This window comes from Drosophila virilis, chromosome 5, assembly GCF_030788295.1.
Source record: "Drosophila virilis strain 15010-1051.87 chromosome 5, Dvir_AGI_RSII-ME, whole genome shotgun sequence".
In the NCBI taxonomy this organism is placed as follows: Eukaryota; Metazoa; Arthropoda; class Insecta; order Diptera; family Drosophilidae; genus Drosophila; species Drosophila virilis.
In genome coordinates this window covers 17,112,451-17,137,194 of record NC_091547.1, presented here as the reverse complement: position 1 = coordinate 17,137,194, position 24,744 = coordinate 17,112,451, and the positions used below count along the sequence as shown (strand labels likewise).

At 42.7% G+C, this 24,744-nt stretch overlaps 2 protein-coding genes and 1 long non-coding RNA gene across 3 annotated transcripts; all 3 read left to right on the top strand.

Annotated features, from left to right (window-relative positions):
• The first annotated feature begins 2,268 nt into the window (after positions 1-2,268).
• Positions 2,269-4,921, top strand: pnut (septin 7-like protein pnut). The gene has a single exon (XM_002049589.4). The coding sequence runs from the start codon at positions 2,574-2,576 to the stop codon at positions 4,188-4,190; it is 1,617 nt and encodes a 538-aa protein (XP_002049625.1). The 5' UTR covers positions 2,269-2,573; the 3' UTR covers positions 4,191-4,921.
• A 9,647-nt stretch (positions 4,922-14,568) lies between these two features.
• On the top strand, positions 14,569-17,496 carry LOC116651136 (uncharacterized). The gene is made up of 3 exons (XR_004304155.2): positions 14,569-15,280; positions 15,398-15,465; positions 15,539-17,496. It is a non-coding gene; the product is annotated as an uncharacterized lncRNA (long non-coding RNA).
• A 2,710-nt stretch (positions 17,497-20,206) lies between these two features.
• Positions 20,207-22,813, top strand: LOC6627284 (serine protease filzig). The gene is made up of 3 exons (XM_032437003.2): positions 20,207-20,728; positions 21,264-21,993; positions 22,059-22,813. Exons 1-3 carry the CDS (start codon positions 20,495-20,497, stop codon positions 22,718-22,720), a joined length of 1,626 nt encoding a protein of 541 aa, XP_032292894.2. The 5' UTR covers positions 20,207-20,494; the 3' UTR covers positions 22,721-22,813.
• The last annotated feature ends 1,931 nt before the right edge of the window (positions 22,814-24,744 follow it).

The window sequence follows — 24,744 nt, the reverse complement described above, 5'->3', positions numbered from 1 at the left end:
GCCTTTTGCCGGGATGCCGTCTTACATAATCAAGAAAGATGCGCGCCTAGGCGACAAACCAAATGGATTTGTTTGAAGCGTGCCTGATGCGAGGCAGCTGCCAGGGGAAGATCAAGAATTTGTTGAAGGGTTGCCACAACAACCGAGGGGGGGATTACCTGCAGTGCGTTTCGTTTACTTAAAAGATTTGCGGTCAGAATTTTCCTCGACTGCATCAGCCAGGGGATCAAAGAAATCAACATTGGAAATGAGGTATTGCCTAGTTTAGCTTCTGGTTTCACTTTATTAATTTCTATTTAAAGACATTCTAAAACAGATATTTAAGTTATCAGCTGTGCATTTTAAGTTTAATTCAATTTAATCTTAAGCATTGATTTTATTTGAACTCCTTGATTTTTTTTAATTCTGGGCGCCCATTTCCCAATCAAGGCATATTTAAGATTTAAAGAGCAGCGGAAAGGATTTTTCGTAATCAGACAGCTACAATTTTAACTTATAACATTTTATTAATTATTATTTTATTGACTTTTATATTTTATTTTAAAAACGAGCTTCAGTCTCATCAGATGATCTTTCATTCGATTTTACCGATTTTCAAAAGTAATTAAAATTAAGATTTTATATTTCCTAAATGCCAGACACTTTAAAAATACAATATAAATATTTAACTCTTGCTAGACCCACACAAACGTACATATTTATTTACATATTTATAATACTAATATTATTTTTCTCGGAAGTACAGTCAAATCTCGTGACTGCGGCAACCAAGAACAACTGTTCAGCCCATATCAATTCATAAACATAATAATTCCGACGCAGAGGCTAAAATTAAACTCAGACTGAAATGTGAGAAAAAAACTTTCTCACGATCACCTTTTGGGTAGACGCGTAAAAATCCACGTGCAAAAGGGGGAAGGAACCACCACCACCACCATCAACGCCGCCGCCGCCGCTGCCACCAACAACAACTGGCGACAACTGCGGAAGGAAGCTAAGTAGAAGCACGGCCACGCAGGCGGAGTAGGGCGCAGGATACATGTAGACTGCATCGATATGTGATGGTGGTGGTTGCTCGTTGGTGCTGATGGCCCCCTCGCCGGTCCTTCCGAATGCATGAGAATTTAAATTACAAACAAACAACGCGCACAATTGTCGACCTTTGTTTGTGTGTATCGGCATGTAGGGACCATTGGCCGACAAGGAGGACTGAAGGCGCAGGACAACAGATGATGGTGTGGGAACTTTGGCGAGGACACACCCGAGCATGAAGCGGGCCATGGCTGTGCTGGGGCGGCCAATTACCGAGTTCGAGTCTAGGTTAACTGCACGCTAATGTGCCACATTCCCACATTTGTTTACCGCTGTCGCAGTCGCAGTCGCCGTCGCAGCTCTCTGACAGAGTGACTAAATAATTTTTGAAAATTAAGTTGAAGCTAGTGCCCACACGCCCGCTACACATGTGTGTAGCGCATCAGTGTGACAGCGCTGCTCACCAATACAGACGCTATTCAATTGGCTCAGTTTCTCTCAGCGTTGCGCGCTCTCTCTCTCTCTCTCTTTTTGTCGCTGCTGCCGCTATAGGCGATCACGCTCATGCGCAACAACAGCGTCTTGCAAAATGAAACAAGTAAAAAGTAAAAGCGTCGGTTTACGAAATGGAATATTTTTGTATTGCTGCGTTACAAAACTGAAATAACTGAAACGCATGCACTCATTAATACACATACAACATATGCGTTTGCTGCTATTTTTAAACACACACACAAAATGATAAGAACATTTAGCTGTGCATTGATAAATTTGAGAACGAAATAAGAGCAGGCTGCAGCATTGTCAGCAGCAATATTTTCAGGCAGCTGCAATTGGCTTGTCGACGGAGAGGTCCAAAAATTGTATGCTGGCAACGCTGTTAGTGAGCGCGCTTTCGTTAGAGGACTGCCAACGCGTGTGCTGCTTTAAAAGGTTAAATTGCTTGCTAACATTTAAGTAAAAGTGTCTGTAATAATAATAGAAAAACATAATTAATGCTTTTGTTGAATTTTGTCAAAGTGTTTTAAAGCATTTAATAGACTATCTGCCGCGTTTTGCTTAATTTTCACTGCTGACACACTTTTGTCTGGTTCGCGTTGGCAGCACCAGTTTGCCTGCAGCGTGCCATATGCTTGTGTGTTTGTGTATTACTCATGCGCTGAGCCCTTGTGTGTGCCATATGAGTGTGTGTGTTGCTCTTTCGTCTCTTTCATGCTTGTGGGCCGCAAGCGCTCTCGCTGCAGCAGCAGTCGCTTGTTTTTCGCTCACTCAATAGCACGGCCATAGCGCGTTGTTGGCGTACTTATTATTTTTTGCAAAGAAGAAGAAGAAGCAGCAGCAGCAGTAGTGCAAGAGTTTTTGTTGACACCAAAAAAGAAAAGAAGAAAAAAAAAAAAAACCCTTAAACAGACAGAGAACAACAAGAGCAAAAGCTGAAAACTAGGCGTGACGACACGAAAGCGTGCAAAGTTAAAGCTCTCTAGTGTTTTGAGACGAAAGTGAAATTCGCAAATTCGGAGCAGCTAATAAATCAACAGCAAATGAATAGTCCTCGCACAAACGGCGCCATCTCAGCGCTTCCCAGCACACTGGCACAATTGGCGCTGCGCGACAAGCAGCAGGCAGCGTCGGCGTCGGCGTCCGCATCGGCATCGGCATCAAATGGCAGCGACTCATCAATAGCAACGCAGCGTCCACAGACGCAGCCACCCAGTGTGCCAGCGACGACAGCAGCAGCGGTGAATAAATTGCAGTTAGCGGAGGCAGCTGCCAGTGTGACCAGTTCCAATGGTGACTCGAACAAGCTGACGCACGATCTGCAGGAGAAGGAAGCACAGCAGCAGCTGAAGCCACAGAAACCCCCGCTGCCAGTGCGTCAAAAGCCCATGGAAATCGCCGGCTACGTGGGCTTTGCCAATCTGCCCAACCAGGTCTACCGCAAGGCGGTCAAGCGCGGCTTTGAGTTCACGCTGATGGTGGTCGGCGCCAGTGGCTTGGGCAAGTCGACGCTCATCAATTCCATGTTCCTCTCGGACATATACAATGCGGAACAGTATCCAGGACCCTCGCTTCGCAAGAAGAAGACGGTCGCAGTGGAGGCCACCAAGGTAATGCTCAAGGAGAATGGCGTCAACCTAACGCTGACTGTCGTCGACACGCCCGGCTTTGGCGATGCTGTGGACAACAGCAACTGCTGGGTGCCCATATTGGAGTATGTGGACAGCAAATACGAGGAGTACTTGACGGCCGAGTCGCGTGTCTATCGCAAGACAATCTCCGACAATCGAGTGCATTGTTGCTTGTATTTTATAGCGCCATCGGGTCATGGTCTGCTGCCATTGGACATTGCCTGCATGCAGAGTCTGTCGGACAAGGTGAACTTGGTGCCAGTCATTGCCAAGGCGGACACCATGACGCCCGACGAGGTGCATCTGTTTAAGAAGCAGATACTCAATGAGATTGCTCAGCATAAGATTAAGATTTATGATTTTCCCGCCACGCTCGAAGATGCCGCCGAGGAGACGAAGGCCACACAGAATCTGCGCAGCCGTGTGCCATTTGCCGTTGTCGGTGCCAATACCATCATTGAGATGGATGGCAAGAAGGTGCGGGGGCGCCGCTATCCTTGGGGTCTGGTGGAAGTCGAGAACTTGACGCATTGCGACTTTATTGCTTTAAGAAATATGGTCATACGCACACATCTCCAGGATCTCAAGGATGTCACGAACAATGTGCACTACGAGAATTACCGATGTCGCAAGCTATCCGAATTGGGGCTGGTCGACGGCAAGGCGCGCCTGTCCAACAAGAATCCGCTCACCCAGATGGAGGAGGAGAAACGCGAGCACGAGCTAAAGATGAAGAAAATGGAGGCCGAAATGGAGCAAGTGTTCGATATGAAGGTTAAGGAGAAAATGCAGAAGCTCAAGGACTCCGAACTGGAGATGGCGCGTCGTCATGAGGAGCGCAAAAAGGCACTAGAGCTGCAGATACACGAGCTGGACGAGAAGCGGCGCGAGTTTGAGCGCGAGAAAAAGGAATGGGAGGATGTCAATCATGTCACGCTGGAGGAGCTCAAGCGGCGCAGCCTCGGCGCCAACAGCAGCTCCGACAATGTGGATGCCAAGAAGGAGAAGAAGAAGAAGGGTCTGTTCTAAGTCAAGCGGCGCTAGTTCGTGGTCCAGCGCAATATCCTCCTACTTAACAGCAACAACAAAAACAAAATTAAAAAAAAAAACTACACTTTAAGGGCTACAAATCTCGAGAACAAAATAACATAACGAATTATACATAGCGGTACATACATACCATACTATAAACAAAATACATACACACATACATACATGCATGCATATATATATGCCAATCTCCATTGTTTCTAGCTTTAAATGGCAATTCAAACGATTTTGTAGCCTTTCGCTCTGTGAAAAGCATCGCGAAACCGCAAGACAATGTAGAACCTAGAACCTTAGAGAGGCCCTATATATGCATATGTATTGTATATGTATTGTTTAGGTTCCAGTCGCGTTTACTTGGACATACACTCGGCTTTCGCACAGCACGGCACGGCACGGCACAGCGCATTTGTTTTTTAGATGCATACATACATGTATTTAACAGTTATTATTATTGCAGTATTTTACCAAAACAAAAAGAGAAGCGCATCAAAATACCGTAAAACTTATTAATTAAAGGGATAACTTGACGTAACATTTTGACTAGCCTAAATGAATTGAAAAGTAACCTAAATTGTATTTCAAAATACTTAAATATCGCTTAAATAACAAATAATAATAATTATAAAAAAAAAAGCGAAAAACAGTTAAACGATATATCCTAAGAAAATAACGAAACAATTAATATCATCTATAACATACGTATTGTATAATGTGTATTGTATTTACTTATTATACATCAAAGTCATAACACAAAGCAACAAAAAACAACAACAACAACAACAACAACAAAACATACTCTTGCATTTTACAAAATAAAGTCTTCTTTTTAGTTTAACTATATGAAAAAAAAAACACCATTTGGTGTTGTTTATTCAATTGCAGAGCACACTCAATATTAAAATAAAGTGTGTACACTATACAGGGTGCCTTTTGTGGACGGCACGCGTCGACGTCGTCGCTTGGAATTAGCACCGTGACGCTTCGTTTCGAAATGCCTTTTAGTGCAGTGCAGCACTTGCTCGCCGAATGCTGACTAATTTCTTACGTACACCTCAGATTGTTGAATATTTTTTGTTATTTGTTGATTTCGAATATATCCATTGAAAAGTCGCATGACACAGCTTGGGAATGGAAATACAATCGAATAATGTAATTGCTTTTGTATGCGTCTTTGAGTTTTTGAATTCGTAATAAGCTCAATAGAATGTTTGAAAGGTGGCCTCGACTTATCTTTGACTCATACAATGTCACAGTAAAGCTGTGTTATAAGCAAGGCGATATCTTCAGAAGGTATGTGTTATTTCAGTGGCATTCTTGCTGTTATCAAAAGAATTTTAATAAAGCGTGCAGCTACAGAAAATGATCGTGGACAGCTGTATGCTCTAGTTGGAGCTTACTGTAGCTCTCATTTGCATATTTACATAGATTGTATTCAATTACCGATCAGACGTTCTCAACTTTTAATAAAGCGAAACCTTCAGCACACTGTGCCAAAGTTCACCGGCACCCTTTACTACCCACGAGCTCTCCGTATCCAAACGCACATGGATGCAATTTTATACCGCCGCAAGCCACACCCTATATGCTTTAGGCCACAGCAGAGGGGCCCACTTGAAATTGCTTTCTAAATGCCCGGCTGGGGCCTAACAGGCGAAACAGAGCCCCCAACGTATGGGTATTTAATTTATGCATAAAAATTAATCCATAACCCAATTGAAAGGCACTCAATTAATGCCGTATAAAGCGTAAAAAAGAAAAGCCAATAGTGAAACAGTGAAAGACACGAAACATGGAGCGAGAGTGCGCTTTGTGGAGTGGCAAGGAGTTGAACGGGGCTTGCGGAGGCGTGCAGTACGTACGTATATATATGTACATGTATACATATGTAGGTACATAGGCATGTGTGTATGTGTGTGTGTGTGTATGTAAGTCAACAACGTTGACGCAGCACTTAAGCGGCAATTGCTGGCGATCAATGAACGCAAGCAGCAAAAGCAACAACGGCTACAACACAGTGGAGTTTGGTGTTTTTTTTTTTTTTTGTTATTGCTCTGTTGTTTTTAGGACGATGACTCAAAACCCAGAGCGAGACACACACATACATGTATGTTTATTCTTATACATGTATGTCTTTTCTCGACGTGGGCAGGGGAGAGTCTAGGGTTTGCTTAGCTTATCAGCTGAAATGAGAGCACTGCAGAAAAAGTTTGTTTTACTGGCAATGTGCATTGCTCACCCTGTTTTGCAACACATGTGTCCCACACATGGGCTGGACACCCTGTAGCGTACGCAGTGATGCCTCTTGAGCTACATTCTTGCACGTCAAATCGCGCAGAACGAAAACTGAAATCAAAAACAAATGTTGACCGTTCTTCTAATAAGCCGGCAACCGCAGCACACACTCTCACATAACGCTCACATACGCGTGCACAGTTTGAGAGACCAAGAGAGTAAAATGGCAGCGACGCACGCTCACCCACACGATCGGAGCGCTTGACATATTTACGTGACGCTGAGAACCAAAGAGCAGCCAATTGACCAAAACTGAGAGAATGCGCGTCGCTGCAAACGTTGTCGGTGACAGCGACTGTGACGGTGACAGCGACGCTGCGCCTGCGCTTCATTTTATTTGAAATTTCCGTTTAAAATTTCTTTGGCTTCGACTTGCTTCTGCGTTCGGTTCCAGTACTGTGGCTGCCCCCTCTCAAGTTGACATTTGACATCTTTACATGCGGCAACGGGAAGTGATTTTAATAGGTTTGTTTGTTTGCTTGTTTTGGCTTATGGCTCGTTTGCATTGCGAGTTTTTCAGCTCCCCACTCTCCCGCATTTAGTAACATGGCCCCGTCAATGTCAGCAGATAAGGGCACACTTGGATATGATATATACATATATCGACACACACACACACACACACATTTGCACCGTTTGTATATATTCTTGTGTATTCTATGATTTCTCATATTTTCTTTTTGTTATTTTATTTACAAACAAAGAAATTAGATCGTGTGGGCTTCGAGCTCTATCAGCCAGTTTTATGCAACACTTGTGGGAATAACACATATTGATAAAAACGCAGTTCGATCGTAAATTATCTAGCGAGACTTTGGGCCCAAGTAAATAGGCACTTGTTAAAGTTGACACATTTATGTTGGGGATTGTTTACATAACACTTAGCGATTGTAACCTAAACCAGTCGAGAATTATAAGGTCCATTGTAGGGGCGCCTCATCTGAATTAAACGGTGTGTACCTGTCTATGTGTGTGCGTGTGTGCGTCTGGTCACACATTCGGAAGGGACACGAAAGTTTTGGGCTCTACTTCCGTTTTTGTTTTTTGTTTTTTTTCGCCACAACATTCGAACAATAGATTCGGTATTTTAGTCCCATAGCGGTATTTTGCTCGCTCTCCGCGTTCGTTCCCGCCACTTCTTGTTCGTCCTGCCTTGATTTCCGCTGCTCGCGTGCACAACATCCGCTCTTGTCCCAGCCTATAGAGAGCGATAAACAAATATCTTTACCGTTTTTGCCTTTGCGAATAGTTCGTATTTTCGTGCCGCTATTGTTGTGCATTTACAGTTTTTGATTTTATTGTCCCGGCCACATCCTGGGCTTGGGTATGAAGCCATTTTAACAGGTGAACCATCCGCTGCTCATCTCGTGGAGGTGTTAGGTATTCACTGGTGTTGATCTTAAATAGCTGAGCTTGTGCGGCAAGTCTTGAGCTTTATATCTGATTGAGCTGATCTTAAGTTCTGCCAGAGTATAAAGGTGGAATGTCCTGTAAAATTGAACAGGAAGCTTTGCTGGTCAGAGGTTCTTAAACTAACATTGCCTACAGCCTATTTGTCAAATCAATTATATTCTTGACCACATCTTTAAAATCACAAACACAATTCCATTCACATAGTTAATCAATTTAGCTAAATTATAGGGTGTCGTATTTGAGTCTTATATGGTTTCTGTGCCCTCTTCCTCTGCCCTGTAGAAAGACTGCAATATGTAGGCGAATATGCCTCAAATCAAAATAATCAAGAAAGAAGACAACTCTATATATGACATTATTTTATTAAATACAAAGGGATTTCTTCGATTTTATTTAGAACTGTAATTTGTCTGTAAATATTTGTAATTTTCCCCTAAATATCGAAAGCTGAGTTTATTTGCTGTTCTGTTTTTTTATTTTATTTTATTTTTTTGCTGACCATTTTAAATGGCTTTGTAGTTTTCAGCTTGACATATGTTTTCAAGTACAATAACCGCATAATTATGGCGCTTATCGGTCTTATAAATGAAATCAAAGCAGTTCGGCCTGAAGCTTCTGAAAGGTAGCATGGCACCTGGCAATGCCTTCTTGCTGACCATAATTTCCATAATTGAGCAACAGTTGTGACCGGGTACAGATTTGCGGCTTACGAAATGACCCTGAGAACAGATTCTTCGATTCCCATTTATTGACAGTTCGGTTTGGGGCCTAAGCAAAGTACTTAAAATTTGGGTCACTCGCAATTGGCCAGATGCACAGCTTGCAAGGGAGGCGACGCGGAGTGGGGCAATGTTGAGGCAGCTCTTAAAGTGACTTAAAAGTAGGTTATGCTGCGGCTGCCCCTCGTTGTCGTTCGGTTTGTCAGCCTTTTGTGCAGCATCTTGGCACAAGCCACCCTTTCAATTCATTTGGTTGTTGTTGCTGCTGTTGTTGTATTTTGTGAATGCCTCTGCATGCCGAGTGGTGCTCATGATGAGGATGAGCGCACACGTCGGCCCCACTCTATTCGGATGCAGGGCAGCCCATTCATTGGTACCGACTCATAATTGATGTTCAAATTGCTGTTGAATGATGCGTTGCTGTCGAGGAAGCACTTGTCACAGTTTTGTGCCATCATTTCTGGGCATCATTCCGAGGGTTATGCAGGCTGTGTGTACTTTTTTGATTTTCTGACAATTTGCATACCCTCTACATGTGGCAGGGGTATGCTGCTGTTGCAGGTTATGTTAGTCCGCATATTAAAGAATGCAGCTTCGATTTCTATTGTAGCTACTTACGCTAATAATATGGGTATATTTTTTTTCTATTTTAAGATTAACGAAAATTCTATCAATGTGTATTGAAAAATGAGATTAATGATGACGCATTTTAAAGGTTTACTATCATTATTTCTTATTTCTTTTAATTTGTATCCATGTTCGAAAATCTTTTTCGTGTGCTTTTCTTAGTTCTTTGGCAGTATTGCCTTCTTCTTGTATTTTGATTTATTTGTTCCTCGCCAGCCAATAGCTAAACCCGTTTTTATAATTAATAATTGAGATAAATGAAGAAGGTATTTTTTTTTGTATGTGCTGAAACTAAGAAAACAACATTCAGTAGTTTTGTTTAATATAAATCTTAATAAAATATACTCTAAGATTTTCTATTATAAATTCATTATTTATTAATTTTTTCTCGGCCTTTTGAAAGAAGATTTTTGGACTATGATATTATTTTTAATTTTATTTGAAAATTGCGCCATGCGTGCTAACTACTCCATGTAATACCAGAAACAGGGTATTTCTGAGTCAATCAACAGCGCACAGCTTGGTTCATCGTCAGAGTCGCTCGCGTTTTAGTTATTATTATTATTAATGGAATATGATGGTTTTGTTTAGCGACATCAAAATTGATTTAATTTGCTTAAATTAGAATAGCGGAAGCTGACAAAGAATTGTGTGAATTGCTTTGGTCTACAGCGAGAAGATTTTTATCGCTCTTTGGTTTCTTCTACGCGTGCCACACGTGCCAGGAAATCAGTTGTAAAGGTAGACGGAAAATACGTTACAGCAACTAATTTCCTGGGCCCAACAATGCGTACAACAAATTTATTGAGCACGCGGCAAATGAGCTCGCAGGCTCGCTCGCTGGCAACAAAGGACAAGGGCTCCCTCATTATCCGTCTCCATGCTCGTGGAGTAGCCCTGCAAGGAACAGGACCCTCATTGAGCGCTGCAATGAGTCGCTTTGCTCATTGAGCCAGTTTCTGGCTCCGGCTTCGGCTACGGCCTCGGCTCGGGGGTTGCAGCTGTGTATTGAGCCAGGACGAGCATTTGCTAGGGACGCTCGTCCTGTTTGGATAATTATTATCAGTGATCCTGAAATGAACGTTACTTTGAGCCCGGTGCACATCGGCTGGCACGCGTCAAAGTCTTTTCCTAGGTTTTCTTTTCTTTTTAATGGAGGCGCAGCTGCAGCTGAAATGAACAAGACGAATCGCTTTGCAAAGAATACTATGAAAACCAATTGGGGCCGGGCTAGAAATCTGCAAGAAGGTCATGTACATATGTACATATATGTGTCTAAGTATGACTATAACTGGCTCAAATAATTACTTGGAAGTATAGCTGATAGTTCTGAAAGGATTAGTCATTATATTTGTATGACTCTTGTATGACTTCTTATATAAAACTGAGAGTATATTTCTCAAAAGTAAGCAATGGAAAAAATGTTAAAAAAAAAAACATAATTCTTATAGATTTGTTATTCTTGATATCATACAAATAATATACTAAATTCTAATTCTCAAGCAAACTTTGATTTTTAGATGAAATGCCATCTTTTTTGTTATAACTCTTTTTTATAATTATCTATTATGTTGTTACTGTAATCTCGCAACTATTATCAGCGTAGGGTTCGTGGAGTTCATAGTTTGAGTTTTGGTTTAAGATAGCTTAGCTTAGATATTAACAGGATATTCATGTTGACACTAAAGGCAACGATTGACTAGACCTGTTGGGTAGGCCTTTTTAAGCGTCCCTATTATTCTTCGTTAACTTCTGGCTAGGTTCCTGAACATGCCTAGACTTCATTTAGCTCTTGAATTATAATAAAAGATTGGCTTTCAGCTTAATTGGCTGGCAGACATAGGCGTGAAATGCATTTGGCCAGAGAGTTCGCCGGAAACCAGCGAGCTCTCTAACCATTTTCATGGTTGCCAGCAAATTATCTGTTCGGGGTTTTTGGCTTTGGTCGAGCGCACAGCGTGCGCTGGTCGCGATTGCAAACCGACAACGGCGACCACAGCAAGTGCCTGGAGCGAGCTCTTAGGGGAAGGTTGGAAGGAGATGGATGAGCGAGAGAGCGGCATGGCTGGCGTGGACACTCCCAGGACTTTGAGCCACACTCATAAACACATTATGCATGCCACCTTGGGGGTAGAGTATAGTACACTGTAGTTTTTCAGAGCCCTAACGAAATTTGTATTTTGTGAATGCAAAAAGTCTATAAAACCATAACGCGTTTTCCAGGAATCTGCACAGGTAAGATCTGTCGACAAGCCTGTAAGGTTCGCACCGTTGTTGTCACAACAAACAATGCGCAAAAATATCGAGTTTTTCATCTTTTTAAAGGTATTTGTCGGTGGCTCATAAAGCGATTATAATCAATATTAAAACGCGCCCTTTGTCCAGCGAATGCCTTGAGAAATTTTTAAGCACTTTCGAAGCGCTCTAATTACGGCCATGTACACACGTGGTTTATGATTTCAAGGCAAGCAAAGTCGAGTCCAGTCGATTCGTCTGACAATTCAGCATAAATAAACCATTAATTTAACATATCGCTCAGGCATAACGAAAGCAAAGACAAAGACAAAGACAAAGCCTGAGACTGGGACTAGAACTGGGACTGAGTCGAACTGGTCGCATTGTGAGGTCAGGGTCCTGGGATCGCATGGCATGGATCGTGGCCAGGTGTGCGCCAAGACTCGTGTGACGGAATCGCACACGCAACATGGAACGCGTTCAAAACCCAATACCAATACCCCAACCCCGTCAACCTCGATGCCAATCTGTTGGCATTTAAATGCGCTGCGCAAAAAGAACGATCGAAAGTTTTGTTGCGTTGCGCATGTGCAGCCCCTAGACGCAGCCAGCCACCCCATTTTGATCCTTATTCGACAAGATTTCAAGAAATCTTATGCAAAATGTACAACTCACACGGAGGGTTGGTTGCTCAGCAGCAGCAGTTCCCCGAGGTTCAGTTAAGCGCAACGACCTTTGTCTGTTCAGAAGGGGAGGCGCTTTCGGGCGCATGTCTCTCGTTGTAGGGCCGGGGCTGGTTTACTGTACTGTGGTAACTCGCAGGCAGCTGCTGTTTCGTTGCGTCAGAGGGTTTCTTTAAGGCTGTGCCAAAAGACACCCCAATATTAGAAATCGTCTTTTGCTTTGGTTCTGTGCAACGCGTGTGAAAGTTTTTATATATGGCCCAAAGTTGGCCACACTTCAGCCATTTTGTTTAGCCTGCCTTCCATGCGACCGTCATCTGGCATTGGGAATGGATTTGTGCCCAGCCAAAGTCTCGAATGTCGCACAATTCCATACATCTACTCGGGGAATGTGGCAGAAGCGTGTGTGCACACACGCAGGGGGCCCGATTTCTATGCTCCTAGAACATAGTCTGCTAAAATAGTTATGGGTTATTTATGAAGAAATAGTTGAAACGGAAAAAAACGATCACACATCAATTTTTCGCAATGGAATTAATTGTATCTTCCAGATACTAAATCGATATTCATGTCCAAATAATCTTACTTATATTTGAGCCATTCATTTGAAATGCTATCAACCTTAAAATCCTCTCAAAATTATTTAGCTGTAGTTTAAAATGACTTAAGACCTTTTTATACTGAGAGAAGATTCTATTTCTGAACAACTAGTTTTTGAGGCTTACATTCTTGGCAAGATGATGAGCTAAATAAATCAGGGTCATTAGCTTTTTTTTTTTTTGGAAAAAAGAGCGTTTAGTCTTCCCAAACTTGTATTAAAAATTTTTAACTAAAATCATCTTCGAACCTTAAACATTAACTTAAACCTGAAAATCTTCGTCTCTTCCATGTCTCTGTACAAACAATATATTACAATTTATAAGTATATAAAATAATTGTCATCAATAAGAAATCGTAAAATTGTGTAAGAATCGGTTGGAATTTAAGTACGTATTATACTTGATACAATCAATTTATTTTTTCGCGCTGAAATCGTAGGAATGTTTCCTTTATGAATAAAATACGAACAAGCTTATCGTTTGCTGTATATGTATAAAAAAAGAATAATACTCTTTCAGTACATAATAATTGTATATAAATATAATCTTTAAATATATTCTTGAAATATAATGCATGCAAAAAGTTTTGATCTCTTTGAATGTGACATCACAAAATAAATGTATTTGCTGCGAGGTTTCTTTATATTGAGGCAAATTATAAAGTCTTTGCGAGATAAAAAAGACTTTGCCCTGGGTTATATTAAATTATATATTAAGTTGAACGCGACCTAGTTTTAAGTTCAGCGCGGACCTTGAGCCAAATGCAATCTACGCTTGGTTTAGCGCTCTCGTATTAATGTGTTTGAGTGCTGGCAGTTAAATTTCCGGACAAGTCAAATGCAAACAAATGCGCCGATGTCCTTGATGGCGGCACTAATGTTTTTATAGCAAAGGACCAGAGCTGGCACAAGGATGCATCACGAGATGCGCACAAGGTTACGTTTTACGATAGAAACGGCCAAATTTCCAGAGTTCCGTGTAATGCAATGGCGATGACAGCAGCCGCAGTGACAAAACAGCGAACGACAGACAGAAAGACAGACAGACGGGCGGACGGACAGACTGGGTGAGGCGAAAGGCTGCGCTGAAAGGATGCGCAAAGTTAACAGCACAGAAAGCGGCGTGGGCGAAGGACCCGATGCAAGAAAGGATAACTTTACGAGCGGGCTCGTAAACGCATTTGCATTGATCAATATGAGCAATGGGTGATTATTTGTTTTGGTCACAATAAAAGCGGCGGGTGGCAAGGACAATGCAAGGATAGCCTTGCCAGCATTCGTGCCATTAGCGCAACGATTAGTGGCTTGAGCAGGGGCTGCGAACGGCTACAGAACCCACTCCTTACTTCCCGGAAGACATTGCCAAACACTTGGGTATGTGAATACCATTTACCCAACCTCATCTTTTTTTACTAGTTTTTTTTTCTTTTTGCTGCTTTATTGCGTAAAAAACGTTTGGCAACTGCCCAAGAGATTACAGAAGTCAATTTTGTTTCCAGGAATGCGATTGGCTATTGCATAAATCGCCTTGCGTCGCGTTTACGAGTTGGAAAAAAGGCTTTGTCTGGTTATTTCGCTGAATTAACTGTACAGCACGGGTTTTGGGCAATGTTATGCAAGCAAAAGTCCTGCAAGCCCAGTTCGTACTAACTAGGGGTACATCAGCAGGCGGATTCTCGGTAACTATTCGAACTATAAGATTATTTCCCGGAAACTGCCTAAGTGACAGCCAATCATTCCAAGCAATCCATTGTCATCATAAATCTAAGCTACTATATTTCCTACAGCACAGATTATCGCACCCAATTGCCTATCAAAATACACACGGAAACGGGCAAAGTCCTGGCATGAAACATTTCGTCGATACTTTGACATAAAACACGATCGAGTATAATAAAAATATAAGAAAAGGAAAGAGCCCGCTAAACTAATTTTCCCAACACACACAAAACAAAAAGAAATATGCCACAAACTGAGTAACAAGTGCGTGTGAACTCGGAAAAAATATACAAAAGCAAATAAGCAGACCATACAGAGAAAATATTCTCAGCAGCGCAAAAATGCAGCGCAAGGATCAGCAAGGATCGGGGCACACTAATCGTTTATTATGATCAACGAGCTGAATCAATAAAACGAAAAGAAACCAAGCCAAGCCCAGCCAAACGAAACGAAACGAAATGAAATGAAAAACGAAGCGCCTACTTCAGACGTGTCCTCCGACGGAGGTGCAGGAACCTGTTCGGAGGCTGAGGGTTGGATGTCCTTTTGTGTGCGTTGGAGTGTTACCGTTTCGGCCGTGAGAAACGGCAGCGGGGTAACGATAACAGGTACACGCTACAGGTACGCTGACGTGTATGCAAAAGTCAAAATATGCATGGGAATTCGTTATTTTGGAGTTGCCCTGGGAAAGTGTTCACTATCGAGGACTTAACGGAGTGCTGGGAACAGCATAGCATAGGCAGGACAGCAAAAATTATGTGGGCGGTGTCAATGAAGACTCATGTGAGTCCTTAGGGCAATAAGCTCAAACCCAACAACACTTCGAGCATTAGAAAACTATTAGAGTATTCATTTAAACGTTCAAATATATTAACTTATTTTCTATATTTTTATTCAAAGACAACAAAGGAAGAGGACAAACCAATTCAAGACAAACAAAACAGAAATGTTCGTTGGCTCGATTCACGGTTTGAACTTGGTTTGAATTGAATTTGAATTTGGTTTGACCAACGATTATTTGTATTCTCTTTAATTATAAAGCAAACTCCGTGTCAAAGTATTTCTATATGTCGACTCAGATGGCCGTTGGCCAGATCACGAAGTTGGCCCCTATATCGGATATTAAATTTTTGTGTGCGACGAAAATTTGCGTGATAATCATCTAATATCTTCTGCATGAGAATAATAAATTATAAGTTATCTACTCGCATAGGGGCTAATACATTGAAGGAATATCCTTGACCACCCTAAGGCAAGATCTTGACATTTTGCGTTCTCAGGAGGATGAACTGTGTCGCCTCAATGCAAGCCAGTCTTCCAGTCTGCGCATCCCAACCAGCACGACAACCACGCCTACAGCTGCTCAGCTATGCCCAAGAAAAAAGACACAGCTATAACAATAAAATATGTGAACTTCCTTCCGGTAAGCGGAACTGCACCAGTCGCTGGCAAAAGGGATATTATTGGTATTCGCAGCGCTGAGACAATGTGTAGAAATCTAAATTGCAAAATATGGAACACTGGTCGCATACACAGACGCAGACCCAGAGCTGGCTGTGGGAACCCAGGACGGCGGGGAACTGCTGCTTAGGCTGTTTCCAATTTGATGTGGGCCCACCCTCGCGCCGATAGCATCGTCAGTGCTGAGAAAATCTTGTTTGTTGTGGCTGAGCCAGAAATCTCAAAGATTTCATCGTTCTCTTTCTAAATGAATGTTTCTTTTCTTTTTGTCCCGCTCATTGTTATTTGCGAGCCGCAACAATATTTGTATACAGAAACAGGTTAACAGGTATTTAGACTAAGGATCAGTCAGGATTAGAGTGGCAAGCGTGTGATGTGCCGGATAAATATAGACAGCACATCAACCAAGCTCAAGTGGGTGGTCGCCAAGAAACCCTAAAGAGGTTCTCTCAAGCAAGGTCAGCTCCATTAAATGGAGTTGAACAAGGAAAAGCCATTCGAAAGACTATTACGAATGTTGTCAACTGCCCCATAAATTAGTTAAAGTGGCTCTCATCTAAACCTGTTTAGAAGCTCATTGGCAATGCAGCGTGCTCCACACACTGAGCAGGCAATTAAGCAAGAGGACGCAGGATATGAGCGGGGCGTGTCGGGCAATGCAATGGTAATTTGATATGCGCGCACTTCTGGAGCGCGTTTCTCACAGCGGCCAAACGGCAGCTAAGTGCCTGACGACAGGTAGTCCTGGCGCTGTTGTCCTGCGAGCTCCTACGTGTTGCCTCCTTCAACATCTCATTGGCGCAACAAATCGCAACGTAAACGCAAGCAAACAAAACTGATGATCGATCGATGCATTCTTTGTCCGTATTCGAGGCATCCTGTGGCGTTGGCGGCATCGGTTCTAAGGAGCGTTAATTAGATTTACGCTGCACTCGAGCGGTGCCCATCAAAGTGCTGGTCAGGACTCTCGATTTGGTTGAAATCACACGCATAATCACACAGATCGACAGATACACCTGTGTGAAAGGACCTCACGCAGTAAAGCAGGACTTGCCCATGGGCTGCCGCCGTTCCAATCGCTGACCTTTCCGTTTCCCATTCCCATTCCTTTCATCATTCCCATTCCCATTCCCATTGGCTATTGGCTATTGTTATTCGCATTTCCTCTTATTAATTTGAAGTGCCCGCACTTCATGCAACTGTTGCGCATCGCTTCCTTCAGTCGGTGCCTCGGTGTCCTGCCTCGTTTGCTTCCTGCCCACAATGCTGTCCTGCTTTTGCACTTCCTGTGGGTCAGCCCGATTGTTGGCCAAAACATTCTATTGTCCATTAATTGTGCCGATTATTTACCCGCTGCGGGTGATGGACAGAAGCGGAAGTGAATTTGATGGGATTGACTGTAAGGTGTATTATAGAAATAAACTTCACATGAAACGCATGTGGCTTTATCAGGGTAATGATATTTTACTCAATGTGGACTCGAATAATTATATTTATATTTTTATTATCAATAGCCTGAATTTGCTTGGCATATATTCTCATTTATATATAAATAAATAAAAACTGTGGTTATTTTATTGTCATCTACAATTAGAAAGGGCATAAGAGAGAAGAGAAGAGAGGGAGAAAGAGACTTTAATATGTTCTTAATATAATGTTGAGGCCGATCGGACAAACTTAACATTATAACATTTAACTCTTTTATCTCAAATATCTTAAAAATTAAGTTTTCTACAGCCTTTTTCACAAAGATGCTTCATTCTGCTAATTAGGTTGAGTACTGCAACCAATAAAAATGCATGTACTAAATAATAATATATTATAATAATTTTCCTAGCGCCGCAAAATGTATTTCAAATACTGCTTTAATTTTCGCGCGTCTAAAACCTGCTTGGTAGTAGATGAAGCTAAAATGTTGTTAAGCAAAGTTCCACACCTTTGCACTGCTTATGAATCATATTAAAATCAAGCAGTCCACAAAGCAGTGCAGCTCAAAGTAAGGACTTGGTCGCGATTTGTGCGCGATTTTTTTGCGGCTTCTGATTCATTTCAAAATTTGGAAAGATTTTTTAGTTTAAATAATAATTATAAGACCTGTTCTTAAATGTCCGTGAATCGTAAATTATATAAATATAATATATATATATAAAAATATAAATTAATATATAATATTCAGATTCGGGGTGCATGCCTTTAAATTCATTGAATTTCCTCTAAAGACTGTATCTTTACACTTTTCCCGCTCCTTTTTCCGGAGCACATGTGTCATCTATCCAGTTGAAAGCCCCACAACTGTCGCTAAATGTGGCACCCAAATCCTTTGGATATTTCTCATTTGCAGTTGCTGACTTTGAATTCATTTTAATTCGTTTTTATTTCTTTTTAATTTTTATTACATTTTCGTATATTAGCTTTGACTTTGCTTTAGTTGTATCCACTTTGAATTATTTGCTGTTTGTTTTCCGCGCTCGCGTTTGCAGCCAGCAAAAAATACGCAGACAAAATATACAAATACAGCAGCAGCAGCAGCAGCAGCAGCAGGCAAGGTTTTTTCTCATATTGTTCTTTTGGCCCGGCTTATGTACGGGTCCGGTATTCGGTATTCCGGAGTCTGGGTAGCGGGATTCTGGCTCGGACTCGGACTCTGGCCACGTTTTGTAGTTATTGTCCAACGTTGACTGTTTACGCCAAATGCGCGCCGCGGAGTAGGAAATTAAAAATGGCGAAATAAAGTTAAATTTTTTATGGCTTGCGCAAATAAGTCACACGGCCCATGCAGTGTAGACCACTGACCACTGGTAGGATCCACCATGTCCAGTGGCCCCACTGCCCCACCATGTGGCTTCTCCCCCACGCTTGTTAAGCAAGAAAATAATATTAGCATTAAGCGTTTGTCTGCGCGCCTCGTGACAGCCGCGGCGCCATCCGTCGCACTGTTTATTTTATTTTATTTTGTTTTTTTTTTTTTATTTATGTTGCAAAATGGGCGACAAACTTGCCATCATTTTGTGTTGGCTTACGTTCTTTTTTAGCCAAACTCGCCACCCCAGTCCACCCCACCCCTCCGCCGACAAATTGTAGTTTTTTATATCATATAGCGCACATGTGTGGCGCCGCCAGCGGCCCGGAGGCAGAAGAGCATGGAGCACATCCAATTAAGCAGCGCTTGAAAAGCTCTAAAAAATGAGGTGCCCGAAGGAGTTGGGCATGTGGCTTGTTTATGTGAGCGTGCGGCAGGGGTGGTTTTAGGGGGGTATGGGTAATGTCAAGTGGCTCCTTTTAAAGTTAGCAGCCAAAGAAAAAATTGGTGTCAATATGCGCCGCACACACAATCAAGCACATTGGGTATCCACAAGTGTTTGAGGTGCTTTCTGCAAAAATAATAATTAGTATTGGGAAAATTGTTCAAAGAACTCGAGGAAAACAGGGTGAATTTAGATATATATATCGAATGTGCTTTCATTTGGACAACTACAGACTGTGGCCAAGCTAACAAGAGAAGCTGGAACGAGTGTAAGGCTCCTCGTAGAGGATATTACAAGTTTGTCATTAAATTCTTACGTCTAAAAGGAGATATCTCTGATCTTATAAAGCATATATATTCTTGATCAGCGTCAACAACCGAGCTGATATCGCCATGTCCGACTTTTGTTTGTGTCTATGCAAATAAGTCTTCCGTTGAAAGTTTGCGACTGGATCGGAGCCCATCATATTCTTCCTGATTTTAATTGAAGTTAGCTTGCCTTTATATTCAAAAAGTTTTATTTTAATACAAATTAGAATCTTTTAGCCCCAATTTAAAGAATTCATTTAATTCCTATAATTCTTTGTTGAAATATTTGTATTGTTTTAAGCTTAAATTAAATATACACATAACAATAAGAAATGACAATGACAAATTGTTACTGTATTGTTGCTGAAGTCTCTCACTTTAAGTAATTTCTATTCGTAACATTTCCTTTTGGGCAAAGCCCATTATTATTGTCTGTCCGAGGCACCACAACACGCTACGTATTTCGAGCTCCTTGTGCCACCGCCGGTCCACGTGACCCTTACCTACCCCAACTTGTGGTGGTGTCAGTTCCACTACCTGTTCGTGTCTGTTCCACATTTCCGAAACTGGTTTGCGTCCAAAAACACAAATACAGAAAGAAAAAATAAAAAAACAAAAGGCAAAGGCGAAAAACATGTTGATGCGTACTTGCACTTTCTTTCAATTAGCTCGCAAGTTTGTTTCTTTCAGCACGGGTTTTACTTTCGTTACTGGCGTTTAATACCCTAATTACCGCATATTTAAGCCGAATCGCTGGATGGGGCGTGGGTGCTAGAGCCGAGAAGAAGCAGTCCAATTATGGTGCGGCTCGCGTGACTGTCAGCTGTCAGCTGTTCGCGCCAGCGGCAAGTCTCGATGAAAGGCGCCGTTATGTTGGCGGCCAGATATCAAGATATTTGGCAACTGGCATCTGGACTTTTGAGTTCTTAAGACGCTGTCGTCGGCGCGTCTCTTTCAGTGGTCTCTTGAACGTTGCCCTGATCATGTCGTGGAATATTCTGTGGATGTGTCTGTGGCTGTTCGTGCGGCAGCTTGTTGTCATCCTGGCGCTCTATGAGCAGTGCAATCATCAGCTGGAGCTGCAGGCGGGCCAGAAAATCTACATCAACTCGCCCTACTATCCTGCCCAGTATCCAGCGGGCAGCTCCTGTCGTTACGCGCTCCAAGCGCCCAGGGATCATGTGTTACATTTCAAATGTGACCTGCAGCTGCACACGGTGGGTCAGAAATGTTTGTGATAAAACGATTATGTTAAATACGTGCCAGTGTTTGTGACATGCAGCTAAGGACAGCAAAAACTATTGTTTAAAGTTTCGTTTAAAACAAGGCTGCAAGAAAAAAGAATGATTGGTGCTTAACGGCTTGATCAAACATGGACCCTAGGATAGATCCTTAGAGCAGCTCATTAGTAGTTAGTTTCTCTCTGTGATAGATAGAAGATAGACATTACAGTTTGTAAAAGAGTTCAGTTTTAAGGTATAATATAAGTGTATAAGTGTGGCAAGCGGGTTTGGTCATGCGGACTCTGATCGGATCATCAGTTTGAACTTCAAATGACTTTAGAGTTTTATGAGTTTTATAAGAGTGAGCATAAGTTCGCCTTAAAAGTGAGTCTCATTACAATATTTTGCTTAATTTTTGTAGTCTATTATAGTACATAGAATGCGGCATTGTCATGCAATCTGCCTGTTAATTTGTTAATTGTTGCACAACTGTTTTTTCTGTTTCTGCTACATGTTGCCCGCCCCGCAGCTAGTGAAGGACACGCGCTGCCGCGCTGAGGTGTTTCACTTCAATGCCGAGGGCGACGAGCTGTTGACGAGCTCCGAATACTTTTGTGGCGCTGGCAAGTTCGAGCGTCAAAGTTTTCTGAATCGTGCTGTGATTTCCTACATATCGCAGAGTAAGGAGGCGGCGATAGCTGCAGTTCCAGCTACCTTGGTGCCAAAGTTAAGGGATAAGCTGCCAACGCGAGCCACGAGCACCAGCAGCAGCACAACAACTACAAAGGCGCCCCCAGTGAAGCAGGAGGACCAGGAAGATGAAAAGGAAGCAGGGCAGCAGAATGACGATGATGATGATGATGATGATAACTTTACGAACGAGGTGCTGCACGTGCTGCAGGATGTGGGCGTAAGCGATGCTTTGGCTTACGTCGCCTCGCTTCTGTATGATGAGCCCAACAATGGTCGTCGAATTGGCAGCACGCCCGCACCAGCTTACTTGGCCCAGTTGCCAGGCCACACTCCAAAGACTTCCGCAAAACGTGGCAAAATTTTGTCCGTTTATCCGCTGGGCGTGCCGGGCGGTGGTCGCTTCTCATGCCTGGTCGAAGCCCTGTCGCCTAATTGCAATTGCGGCTGGAGTCTCACACAAAGAATTGCCAGTCCAACAAACGACGAGGCTTCCCTACACGAGTTCCCCTCCATGGCCGGTGTGCTGACCAAGAAGCAGGGCAAAGTCTTCTGCGGTGCTGCCATCAGTAAGTGGACAGCTTCGCATACAGTGCATGTTAATAGTAACCAGCAAGACTTTCCTTACCTTCAGTTCATCATCATTATTTGCTCTCGGCAGCACACTGTTTCCTCAGTCCAGAGACGAACCACGCCTCCCTGCTGCGCATTGTGGTGGGCGAGCACGATCTGTCCAGCGCCTACGAGACCTTTTTCACGCGTCGCTACGATCTGGACGCGCTGATACTGCACGAGCAATTCAGCCAGGCGAATGGCCAGCTGCGTAATGACATCGCCCTGCTGCGCACTCGCACGCCCATCCAGTTTAATCGCAGCGTCGGACCCGCCTGTCTGCCGCTGCAGCCGGCAGCGAATGGCCGAAAACTGCCGCTGGTGGGCCAACAGCTGCTGGCTGCCGGCTGGGGCACCACTTCCTATGGCGGACCGCAGACGCATCGCTTACTGAAGACAACGCTGGATGTGATCAGCGTCGAGCAGTGCCGCAGCTCGCTCAGTGAGGGATCCGTGCCCGTTCATAGCTTTTGTACCTACACACCTGGGCGGGATACCTGCCAATACGACTCTGGCGGTGCTCTATACGAGCGCAGCAATGGCCGACTCATGGCCGTCGGAATTGTCAGCTATGGCTACGCCTGCGCCACGCAGCAGCCATCGGTTAATACACGAGTGGCCTCCTTTATCAAGTGGATCAGAACCAAGACGCCAGAGGTGGCTTACTGCCTCAAGCACATATGAAATCAAACCTGGCCAATTAAAGCATACGAAAGAAAACTTGTTTTTGTATTATGTGCAGATGTACGGTGAATGTATATACTAAAACAATTCATTTGTTCTTTTACGCAGATTTACTTTTACTTTATTCTAATACCCTTGAATTAGACAATACCAGCCTGGGACTCAGAGCCGAATCTACCGAGGACTATGCCGCAAAGGTTTTACAAGTTAAAGAAATATTTATTCAGGTGACCGAACCAGAAAGTTCTCGGAACATAGGATCTAACAGTAAAACTGAACTGTTCTTCTGGCTGATACATAAGGTTGTGATCTAATATTAAGTCAACGGCAATGAGCCTTAGAATTGAGAGGCAAACTTTTTTTTTTTATCAATTTAGCTTAAGGTTTCGATCAAACGCAAGAAGAACTGTAAGATCTTATGCACAGTTAACTGTATTGGGATTTGTTGCCTAAAGCCCGAACTGTGTAGTTCATATTAGGAAATCAGGTCCGCCGTTTGTTGGTTGCTTCCAGACTACTCAGGCTACCTGCTGTCAAGTGGGTGTCAAGTTTGGCGCTATGCTTGAACGCTTTGTCAACAGGCGCATCAAGCCAATTCAGTCATCAATCATGCATGGAAATCTTAACGCCTGGCTGGCGCTCTATGCCCCGCCGCAGATTGCAATTAAGCGCAAATGTCAACTAATTAACCTCAATGGCTGGCTGCAGGCAATACGAGTTCGTGGAGCAGATACAACAGCCTCTTCTCCACTTGCCATAAACGAGCGCCATGTGCTGATGTCAATAAAAATGCTGCATTTTTGCAATTTTTTTGCGTTTCAGAGATTTGCCCTTTTTATTTATTTTTGTATTTTTTTTCCTTTTTGCTGCTTTGCCGTCTGTTGTCGTCTTCCTTTCAAATAAATAATTAAACGTTTGCCATAACATATGAAGCATGCTTTTAGGCTTAAAGGCAATACAAATCGTCTGCCAGTCACTGTCTATGCGGTTGCTGCTATTTTTGCATATCCCCTTGCCGCCAAATAAATATTTGTTTTTATTTGTACGTATACTCTAGATGTAGAGGGTACGATGAAATTGCTACGAAATGTGCAACACATTCATGAGAAAGAAAAGATTAAAACTGAAAGCTTGTTCATTTGTTCTACAATACAGAAGTCCGATGTTGATAAGTTATGTATATTATGTAGGGAGCAAAGTAAAACTAATTAACGATTTGTTTGAAAATGGTTTCTTGATATACATAAGCTCTTTTTTATAGAATAACTTTCCTATGTTCTTTTGGCAGTTATATGAGTGCTCCGATCAGACTATAGATCTTTGATAAAGTTTCATGACGATGTCTTAAAAACGCCTTCTTTTGTACTTTTTACATTTCATGAAAAATCTTATAAACAATGATGGACATTAATAAGGGGCATCAATAAAGGGTATTTAACAGTCGGTTACACCACAAGGACATCTGCTTTTTCTTGTATGTTATTTCTCTTTTTTTTTCTTTTCATTGTGTTTGTCTAACTGCAATGCACTTTTCTATACCCAGTCGCATATATACAATCATGTCTGTCTGTTTGGCTGTCTGTCTAACTAAGCCGCCTGCATTTGGGCGCTGCTGCAATGCAAGAGTATTGGCCGCTCTGCTTGTGCTTGGTTCGCACTGTGCCTGTTTCTGTGTTTGTCTGTTTTTTTTTTTTTTGGAACGTGGCTCATGTCTGTGCCTCTGCCTTGCGAGGCTCTGCTGCTCGGCTCTGTTGTTCAATTTACGTAAAACGCGGCAACGTCAACTGCAGTCGGCGGCATCAAGTGTTGCGTGGTGCCTGCATTGGCCGGTGGGCGTGGCAACAGGCATAGAAATCGTTGGCATAGACGGAGGCACTAATTGAAAAGCAGCAGCCACTAACAGAAACAACAGCATTGGAGGAACATCAGCCCCAGTTTCAGTGTACCATCTCTGGGGAAATGCAGTTTTTCCACAACAGTTGAACTACAGTAAACACTGCTTGTGGTTACTCCAAATGGTTTTA